Here is a 10,787-nt window from a genome sequence, read left to right as displayed (position 1 = left end):
AACATGAGGAAAAAATATGTTTGTTTTTTTGTTTTGTTTTTTTTTTATTTCTAAAGGTAAAAAACCCTAACACACAAATTCAAACAGGATAATTCTGGACTGAACGTCCTCTGCCTTTGCTGCTTATTTTAGCTCCAGACATATATGACTAAAAACTGTAAACTGTCTTTTTCGTTTCACAGCACGGGCTGCATCTATTCAGTCAGTTTTGACAGCCCGTAGTTTTATTGGAGCCGAAACTGAAAGTCTGGAAGTGGATGAAGAGACGGAGGCCAATTATAGGAAATAAGGTGCACATGTGATTTTATTTTCAGGTGTGTTTGCTGGAGGGATCGGGCTCTCAGTGTCTGCAGCTCAGGCTTCTGGGGTGAGTGAGCTGCAGTAATCTGTCAACCTATATCTGAATGTGTTTTGTCCTTGTGCTGAACGTGATGACTTAAAGCCGAAGCTGAGAGTTTAGAGATGATGGCGTGTGCGCGGTGGGGAACGCGGGACGAGTGAAATGCGAGGAATTTCAGCAGTTTGTGTCTGGTCCTCGAGGTAAAAAAAGAAATTCTCCGTATTGCTTGAAACTCTCAGAAATGACGTTTCACTTCATTTCACCGACAAACTGCTGGTTATTCATAAAGGTGTTTTAATGGAAAACCGTATCAAAGTTTGAAGTTGGGCTGCGTGGAGAGAATCGCACCAGAATACGGGAGTAAATAAATTTAATAACATTATTTTTTCTTAATATTATTTCTGCCAGACGCTTTTTAATTGAATTAGAGTAGTGCGACCATTGGCTATGGAGAAGGTGCCCCCCGCTTGTTTCTCCAAAAGCTCCTCCCCTAAGGCTTTCAATCAGCTGGGTGTGTGGAGAACTACGTCCTATAAGAACCCTGAACCTCCCTAGTCGAGCCCATACTCTGATCCGAAACTCTGTGGGTGCGGAGAAGGTTTAATCTCCTTCCATCATTCGTACTACGGGAGGGAGGCGTGCAGAAGAAGAACCAGGGCGCCGGTGGCTGTGTCGCCTCCTTGGCTGAGATTCATCCTCTGGACTCCTGAAACTCTTCCTAATTACTGAAAGAAACAATGCAGTTAGAGAACATCATTCCCAGCGCCAGCATCAGTTTACCCAAGACATTTTACAACCTTTCCTCGTCGGACAGTGCCAACAACAGCCCGAGGCCATCATCGCAACTTGAATATCAAGAAGTCGACCGGACGGAATCAGATTCTAGCAGTGCTTCTAAGAAATATCTGAGCGGGGTGGGAAACGGGATGCTGGGCGAGGGAGAGGGGGACAGTTTCACTAAAACCGGGCCTGACGGGAGGAAAGGCTCCCCGGTGCTCGGCGAGGAAGAGCTGACGAGCGGTCGTCGGTACAACATAGATGAACTTGGGTCTGATAGATATTTCATCTCGTCATCCCAGCCGAGTACCGACATGGCAAGCCCCTGTTCCCTTTTTCCTTATGCAGGACAGACCGGGTCGGTGTACACCGGGTCCAGCAGCTCCAGGTACCCAGCGTCACTTCATTACGGATCCGTCCTGCCGCCCACTGGCTTCTCCTCCTCGTCCGTGTGCACCGGACGGAGCCAGTTTAGCAGCGGAGGGTACCAGTTCAGCCAGGGCCCGGGCTGTTTGTACCCATCCTATCCCGGGACGGGGACGGGTATTGGCTCCATGTCTCTACCGGGATCTGCGGCTGGAGCCAGAGCGCAGGTCTATCTGTGTAACCGGCCTCTGTGGTTGAAATTCCACCGGCACCAGACAGAGATGATCATCACTAAACAGGGCAGGTAGGCACATAGATATGTTATATCTCCACTTAACACTTTCAGTCTTTTCCGTTCAAGACACGCACCAATGTTTTACTTTCATTTTACGCATGACCAGACTTTTAAGCGCAAAATCCATGTTTTCCTTTTACACCTTTGGTCTGTTTCGGTGCTTTAAATTGCACTTTTATTTTCGTTTCTGGTAAATTGAATTAAAATGATCCAACATGCTCCTCATGTCATTGATTAAAGTTTCCATTTATTTCACGTGTTATGTTAGTAAAACGTTCTGCTGAGCAACATGTGAAGACACTGATTGTCAAAGTTTGGCGCTTGGATTTTTGCCTGCTTCATGAGCACAGCTGTTGATTTATTTTGTTTGTTTGTTTTTTTCTTTTTCAGGCGGATGTTTCCATTCCTCAGTTTCAACATCACTGGTCTCAACCTCACGGCCCATTACAATGTCTTCGTAGAAATTGTTTTGGCTGACCCGAATCACTGGCGCTTTCAGGGAGGAAAGTGGGTCACGTGTGGAAAAGCAGACAACAATATGCAAGGTGTGTTACAGAATTTAACGATCTTTCAAAAATAGGTAGAAAAAAAATGTAGGTTTAGATGATGCAACAGATTTACTCATGACAGTTCAAGTATATCACCATGTAAAGAGTCACAAATCATTTCATTAGTTTTCAAATAAACAATTTATCCGTTTTTTTTTTTTTTAGGAGAACACTTTTTTTTTTTTTGACATTTTGAGATTTTGAGCATTTTGATAAAATATTTAGGCTCTTCAGTACAATTTAAATCAAGTGTCAAGTCATCTCCGGGAAACTACCAATGTGAAATTGCTGATTCAATATGAATTTTAAATAACTGGTATTCTAAAGATGTATAACTTAAAATTAAAAAAAAAAACTTTATTCCTTAGTTGATCATTTAAAATGAATAGATAATTATCAGAAGAAGCTTAAACTATTAAAACTAGTTTAAAAACTAGTTAAAATGTTAATAGGCCTCTATTATCTGGGAAAAGATCCATGAGATTTCCATTATTTTTTGCAAATAAATAAAAAGTCAGAGATGTTTTGTTACATTCTTTTAACTACCACTTCCACAAAAAGTTTTGCTTATTAAGTATAATCATGAGAAGAATATGCCGTTTAAAAGAAAGTGTCAGACACCAGGAAATGTTTTATTATATGCATGACAGGAGAATATACTGTCTCTTTAATGTTGCAAACTATATTATTTTAATTTTAGGTAACAAAATGTATGTTCATCCTGAATCCCCAAACACTGGTGCTCACTGGATGAGGCAAGAAATCTCTTTTGGCAAGCTGAAGCTGACCAACAATAAAGGGGCCAACAACAACAACACACAGGTTAGAAATTCATTTTTTTGATATGGCTAATTTTGTAAGAGAGCACAGCAATGAAGAAAAAAAAAAAAAGATGGAGAACATTCTAATGATAGTTAATAGTTATTAGAATTGAGAAAACACAGCTGATTTTTTTTTTTTTTTTTTAATTTTTTTTTAATTTTAATTTTTGAAAAGCACGGTGTTGTTCTCATAAAACATTTTTCATTTTCAGATGATAGTTTTGCAGTCGCTTCATAAATACCAACCGCGCTTGCACATTGTGGAAGTGACAGAAGACGGAGTTGAGGACATGAGCAATGAGGCCAGAACTCAAACCTTCACCTTCCCAGAGAACCAGTTTATAGCTGTCACAGCATATCAGAACACAGATGTAAGCTTCTGATTTATTCTTTCTCCTGTTTGACTAAAATGTGCTTTGTTCTTTAGAATGACCAACATAAAATATACTGGATTGCATTCATTATTATTATTATTGTCATGTAGGTGCACTTTATTTATGCAGGATTATCATGTTTTGTTGATGTTTGTTTCAGATCACACAACTGAAGATAGATCACAACCCCTTTGCAAAAGGTTTCCGGGACAATTATGACTCGTATGTGTCTTACACTTCAAGTGCTGTGGTTGATCTTTTTTTTTTTTCCCCTCTGGTGCACTATTTGATGCATATCTTGGACTGTGATGTTTCTGTTTCACTTAATGTTTTTTTGTGTGTGTGTGTACTTTTTCCATCTGTTGATCAGGATGTATACAGCCCCAGAGAGTGACAGGTTGACTCCGTCCCCTACAGACTCCCCTCGCTCCACCCAGATTGTGCCCGGGGCCCGCTATGCCATGCAGCCTTTCTTTCAGGACCAGTTTGTCAACAACCTGCCTCAGAACCGCTTTTACACCGGGGAACGGGCTGTTCCCCAAACCAACAGCCTTCTCTCCCCACAGAGCGAGGATGCCAGCGCTGCCGCCTCTGCCCAACGCTGGTTTGTGCCCCCAGTCCAGCAGCCAGGCTCCAACAAACTGGATCTGTCGTATGAGAATGACTATTCCACCAGTAGCCTGCTGTCCTACGGCATCAAGCCACTGTCTCTGCAGACATCCCACGCTCTCAGCTACTACCCAGACTCAGCTTTTGCCTCCATGGCTGCTGGCTGGGGAACCAGAAGCTCTTATCAGCGCAAGATGACCACAGGCCTGCCCTGGTCCCCTCGTCCAAGCCCGCCAGCCTTCCCAGAGGACCAGCTGGGGGCCACTAAAGACAAGCTTCCTGAGGAGACTGTGCCACCAGCATCAACCTGGATTGAAACATCTCACTCACTGAAGTCGGTGGACTCTACCGATTCTGGTGTGTATTCCATGGTCTGCAAAAGGCGCAGGATGTCCCCTGGGGGCTCAAGCACAGAGAACTCTCCAACCATCAAGTGTGAGGACTTGACTACGGAGGAGTACAACAAGGACAACCCAAAAGGCATGGGTTATTATGCATTCTACACAAGCCCCTAAGACTGTATTTATTTAAGCTCAATATAATTCTTTTTGTTTATCATTACGTGCTCTCCATTCCTTGTTAATGTCTTTTTTCTCTTTTCTCTAAAGGTGCCAAAGCTTAGTGTTCCCCCCCAAGCAAGCTGCACAAGGTTATTTTCCCAGGCCAGCCCCTCTCACATACCTGAGCAGAAACATGCATAGTGATTGTTGTTTTACAAAAGAGCATGTCCCTTTTTATCCACTTATTTTTACAATTTTTTATTTTACAAATGTGATTTTTTTTTTTCTTGCATATTTAAGTCTTTTGTTGTACAGTATTCGTGCACTTTAGAATGTGATGTATCTTGTACAAATTGTCTTCATGGAGGTGGTATTAAATGGATAATAAAACAGCTTTTCATAAAGCATTGTCCAAATGTCTTTCTCTGTATGTTTTATTGATATTTTTCATTGCTATGTTATATTAAGACAAGGCAATGGCTGTTCTGCCTTGGTCATCAGTTGTAAATAAATTTCCATGCATTTTAAAATGTACATCAATGCTGCAGAAATCGAAAGTGAATCAGATACGTTCTTAGTTGCATCTAAAGAAAAAAAAAAAAAAGTGGTGTCCAAAGCAGTAGATGTGTACGAGTGGGGTAACCTGTACAACTGCTCTATTTTATAACTTAAGTAGGCAATGTAGGCCCCTGAGTGGTTGCTGCCATGAAACTAATATTGTAACAAGTAATACAAAAAAATCCCTGAAAAATACAGCGAAAGTAATGAAGGGGCAATGACATATAGTCAGTTCTTCCATTGTTTTCTATTAATTTTAAGTGTTTATTGTTAACAATTCCTGTGGAAGCCAGCAAGCAAACAATTCAATACTCTTGCTGCTTTAAAGCAATTATCCCTCTCCACTAAGAAACCATATTTATCATTTCTTTATAACATAATCAGGTATTCTAATTACAAATGAGTGCAGTAAGCAACAGAAACATCTGAGGGCAAGGCATGATTGGTTTTTAATGTTTTTATGCTCCTGGAAATAGAAGAAATTTTCTGCACAAAAGAGCTGAGCAATCCTTTTCAAGCTACAAATAAGTGTTACATGGTAACACCACAGCTCACAATTCAAAGAACCAACGTGTGATTTAAATATGAGATTTATATGTCTTACATGACATGACTCACAACATAGACCCAATTAGGTGAAAATCATACAAAAGCATAGTCCTACCATTCCTTCTGTTGTTGCCATGGTGTTTTCACACGTTTTATCATTTACCTAACTAATGCAACTGCATGTGAGGCATGAGTGCTTAAAAAATAGGCTAAATGGAAAATGGTCCATCAATCGTCCAACTAAGGGCAACACTCAGCTCAACACCTCTATTTATACTGTATATCATGGTCTCTCCAAAAGTGGATTAGTGAAGATAAAAATCCATGAAAAGAGAAGTCATAATATTCACACAGAGACTGCTTGGCTCGTGTCTGCAGCACCTGTTTTTCCTCAGTAAAAATACTTCAAATCCTTCCCCATAAGGACCCCAATTTGAATTGATTTACATACTCAAATTCTAATTAATTCTGTTGTCAGACTCCTTGACAAAGTGAGGAGTCTGACTAACTCCAATTAACACCTCCTAACAAGGTAGAGTGCTTGATTGCCCTGGCCTCTCAGGAAAGCTGTAAGAAAAAGGCACTTGGGGGGTTTGAGCCTGGAGAATAAAAATGTTTGCGCTTGTGCATGTCAGCAAATTGTATTTCAGAGCATTTGATGATGTTTTTCTTCTTCTTTTCATGTTGTCTTGACCTCTGCTTATCAGTGGTGGAGAGGCGGAGAATAACTGTGAAGCTTATGAATGGACAACCAAAGCAACTGCAGACATAAGAAAAGAATTCTAGAGATGTGAAAAGGAACTGATACACTGACAATTAAAAGACAACCAATGAGAGTGTTGAGTGTTATGCACTCATAACTAATCACCCATAAGTTTTAATTTAGTGCAGATAGCAATTCTTACCTTTTTGGGTCATACTGTCAAGACCCAATCCATGAATTTGCAGGTTTTAAGGGTAATACTGCATTTTAGCAACTATAAACATATAATTGCAGGGAACTCCAAAGCACACATACACACAACAACAAACTCAAGCACATATACATGTTTCAAAGGTGCAACCATTGTCACCCACAGTGCATCATTTTGGAATACATTGCCATCCTACAAGTGGAATAAAACCTCCTATTCACAAATGAACATATCTACACAATAGAGCATGACTCACATACACTGCAGCAGTGAAATCTGTCTTGTTTTTCAACTACAAATATCCTCCTCCACTGTCCAGTCTCCACTGTAGGTCTGCACCGTCTGATCATTTATTTGATGAATATTCCATGACCTGGGAAATCACAACAACTCCAAAATCCCGCAACAAGTCGATAAAATTGTCTTTCTTAACCAGTCATGCAAGAAGTATAGTAATCAATAGACACCTCTACAGAATGCTTCCACAAGTTCAGCCCATGTTGACTAGAAGGAGATACGCGCTTTGGGATAAGACCTGAATAACTGACTACTATTTGCCTATGAGGTTGACCGGTGGTTTGTAGTTTCACTCAGTTTACAGTGTATTAGAAAAACTTTACTTCTCCCATGTTGTTCCTTCTCTGTGTGTGTGTGTCTGAGCAGTCGCGTGTCTGTGCCCTTCCCTAAGGTTGTCCATTGGTGACCATGTTGAGAGTTCATGTAAGAAAGGCCAAGCAGGCTATGTACCCAAGAAGGGCTGACATCTAAACACAGATGAAGGCCTGAGGCTGTTTCCTCACCTTCAGTCACACACTATTACTTCTCTCACTGACTAAACGCAGCCACAGGCAGACGTGTGTCTGGGTCAAGAGTTTTTAGACACCCCTTTTAAAAAGTAACCTATAGACAGGCAAGACTAAGATGGTGGCGATTATGTTTCCTCTTCACACTATATTTCCCCTTTTGATGTGTTGATAAATGCCACCTCTGTTAAATGATTATCAGGCGGGCTAGAATTACTGCAGAACTGTTCCTCAGTGACAGATTGAGTGTCATATGGCCACTCTGTTATTTTGTGATGCCTTCACTCATGATCTACTTAACCGCTTGTATTTTTTAAATGGGCGACATGAGTCAGATCCAGCTTTAAAAGTCTTATCTAAAATAATGCACACACTTCCCCTTCTGATGCAAGAAGGGCCATTTTGCTATGTCATTAACTGTTTAGCTGAATGTTAAAACACATGTAGATAATCTATACATGTCTGTTTTTCCTAATGAACATATGTTCTTTACATTATTATGTGGAGGTCAAGGGTATTGGCAGTCGTAATGATGCTGTGGTTCTGTTTTTAGCTCACCCTAGGTGTTTATGTACACAGTCCTTTATTTAGTGTCACTATCTCCTTTGGAACTGGTTTGTCCATGGGGGGGTGGGCCAACTACAATATGGATGTAATGCTCACAGGTCTGTGAGTGAGACCCTGGTGTGAGATGAGTCTCAAGTTAGCAGGGCCACAACTGTTTGGAGAAGGGCGTTGAGTGTTGGCAGAGAGCACAGAGGTGAGAGGATCTGGAGGCGCACAAGGGCCTTGTGTTGGTGCCCTCAGACGGCGTATTCAGCGCACAGGCAGGGCCCTGACTCACTGGTGCATGGATAATGTTGGAGAGAGTATCCCGCGGCTAAGCTGCACTTAACAGCACATTGATTTCAAACCCCTGTGTTCCCTCTGGAGGGCAGTGGGACACACCTCAACGGGCCTTCTTTTCCCCTTCCCACCTTCCCCTTCAGAACACCATCACCATTTACCATCTCTACAACCTACCCCTCCCACTATTTATTCATCCCTGTGTCGATTAGGGTACACCTTGCTGGTCACTGGCCTCCACTGCCCTCCCCTTATCAGAGTGTCCCCGTGGAGATGAACAGGATTCTGGGGCACTAAGGCTCCCACTAGACTCTGGTCTTGAGAGCAATGTTTGGAGTAGGGCATGCAGAGGCAGCCAGACAGAAAAGATCTGTGGTCAAAATCAATGCATTGGCACTTTGATGGAGCGCCTCCACAGATTTGGGAATGTCACAGTCTCTTCCTTCTCTCCTGGCACCCTCAGAAGGCCTCCCCACTGGAGAAAAAACAACATGCACCAAATCTTCTGGGGAAAAGGGATTTCTTATTTCTTCAGTTTCCAGAACAAAACATTTAACAGTCGATATTCATTTGGTGGCTTGCGCCTAAGATTTTAACTCTACAGTACATCCTCTCCTGCTGCTCACAGCTAAATGAAAACTTTCTGCTTCACAGCCTCCTCAAAAGTCATGCAGCCATGCCTTTTTTAACTGGATACCACCGTTAACATTAAGATACAAGGGTTGTAATTCTACTTCCACAGTGGCCTTGGTTTAGTATAACTGCACTCCTCTGTGTTTTTTTCTTTCTAATGCTTTGCCAGAGAAAACTTTCTTTCTCATCATCCCCACACCTTGCACTGTGCATCTCTTTATGTGAGTCCCAGCACAGGTGGATGCCAGTGTGGTGCTTCTTCCACTTGTCTAACTTCTGACTCATCTCCCAGTTGTGTTATGTGGATGCATGTTTCAGGAGCAGTACACAGCACACTTCTTTGTGCGCTAATGGGCTCTCAGCATCTTTAAGACTCAGGGTACAATTAAGAGGTGATAGTTTGATCTCCCACCTCGCAGATCTATTTCTGAGCTGCCTCGTGATTATGCCGGAGGTTGATGTGCGGGTGAGGATTTGTCTCTATTTTAAGAAAGACACTCATGAACTCTTCTGAAAGAACAGACTACTTTTTCTGTTTGCACCTGTCTGATTTCTATTCTAACTGTATTGTATTCTACTGCAGATAAATTGATCACATGATCAGAAGGTGATTTTGCAATATTGCACATGGCTGAGGCTGTTTTCTGTACTTATGGAAAGAGTTAGCATTTTGTTAATCAGTCTGCACTACACTCCTTTAGTTTGGAAGAAATGCTACATAAATGGCTTTCTAGGCTCAGTTATCAAAGGTCATGTCTAAGCCATCTTGTACCCACATCAGTTTCACATTCTTCAAAATGCATTCTTCCATCTAAAACTTTGATTGTGATCCATCAAGAAATTTTTAGTATTTATGAAGCGAACTTTATGAAGCGTTCCATCATATGAAGTCAGTTTGGTGTCTAGGCCACTGCATATATTTTTAAGAATAGATTAAAGTAAGTAATAAAGCTGGTTTGCCACATGTGTAAATACCCCACAGCCCCTTTCTTAATTTGGAGACTGATTCATTGATTCTGCTGCGATGGATGGTCAGAGTTATAAAGTCAGAGAAAAATTAAATTAAAGTTAAGTTATTACCCTTATTAGTCCCACAATGGGGAAATTCCATTGCCACTCAAAGTGCACACACACAGCAGTGAACACACACACCGTGAACACACACCTGGATCAGTGGGCAGCCATTGCTGCGGCGCCCGGGGAGAAGTTGAAAAGAAGCTGCAATCAACATTTGTTTGGCCAGTGTGAGACAGTTTGAAAGCTGCAATGTTTAAGACAGGTGTGTGAGTGTTGCCAATGCTGTGATACTTATGGAGACAGTACTGATCTCTGGTAGACCCAGGCCCTCTTGGTCATACATGACTGTAGAGAATTAATTGATACAGCATTGCCATCTGCTGGTGAAAATTAATCATTACACAGTCGTCTTTGCATCCATTGTTAATACGTGATGGACAAAGGTGTCTTTATGGAAGCTGGATGATGGACCTGTTGTAGAGAGAATAAGACGAATTTAATTTAATGGTTTTGCAAACACATTACATTACTTTGATCCTATTTATCTCATGATTGTTGAGCCTACATGTGTATTTGTAATACAATAACCAATAGGCCTCTACCTTGTCATCGTGCTGATTTAATCTTTTTTTCTGAAGAATACTTTCACCTTTAAGACCCAAACTATTGTTTTGACCCTTTGTCTCACAAGTAGGCCTATGTAATATATTACACAAAATGTTATAAGACTTTGTCTGGTTGTCGCTTTATAAGAATAAAGGCATTATTTTACTGCTGCATTACTGCTAAGGCCCCTCCTAGATAATGGATACATGTATTAAATACTATTTTAAAGTG

General features: G+C 41.3%; 1 protein-coding gene across 2 annotated transcripts; it reads left to right on the top strand.

Moving 5' to 3' along the window:
- The first annotated feature begins 892 nt into the window (after window positions 1-892).
- eomesa (eomesodermin homolog a) lies at window positions 893-5,050 on the top strand. 2 transcript variants are annotated; one of them, XM_026301136.1, is made up of 7 exons: window positions 893-1,787; window positions 2,169-2,323; window positions 3,027-3,148; window positions 3,360-3,518; window positions 3,682-3,743; window positions 3,892-4,610; window positions 4,739-5,050. In XM_026301136.1, the coding sequence occupies exons 1-7, from the start codon at window positions 1,078-1,080 to the stop codon at window positions 4,750-4,752; spliced, it is 1,941 nt and encodes a 646-aa protein (XP_026156921.1). In that variant the 5' UTR covers window positions 893-1,077; the 3' UTR covers window positions 4,753-5,050. The 2 variants fall into 2 exon arrangements, with proteins under 2 accessions (XP_026156921.1, XP_026156920.1); XM_026301135.1 differs by having other exon boundaries at window positions 3,892-5,050.
- Window positions 5,051-10,787: the final 5,737 nt, after the last annotated feature.

Source organism: Mastacembelus armatus, chromosome 11, assembly GCF_900324485.2.
Source record: "Mastacembelus armatus chromosome 11, fMasArm1.2, whole genome shotgun sequence".
In the NCBI taxonomy this organism is placed as follows: Eukaryota; Metazoa; Chordata; class Actinopteri; order Synbranchiformes; family Mastacembelidae; genus Mastacembelus; species Mastacembelus armatus.
Note: the sequence above shows the minus strand (reverse complement) of the source record. Positions and strands in the feature narration are given on the sequence as shown.

Bases quoted from the DNA above. Each gene is read 5' to 3' on its own strand.
- eomesa (XM_026301135.1), top strand. From the start codon at position 1,078: ATGCAGTTAGAGAACATCATTCCCAGCGCCAGCATCAGTTTACCCAAG. The intron at 3,149-3,359 runs GTTAGAAATTCA...TTTCATTTTCAG, and splicing joins CCAACAACAACAACACACAG to ATGATAGTTTTGCAGTCGCT. The intron at 3,744-3,891 runs GTATGTGTCTTA...TCTGTTGATCAG, and splicing joins TTCCGGGACAATTATGACTC to GATGTATACAGCCCCAGAGA.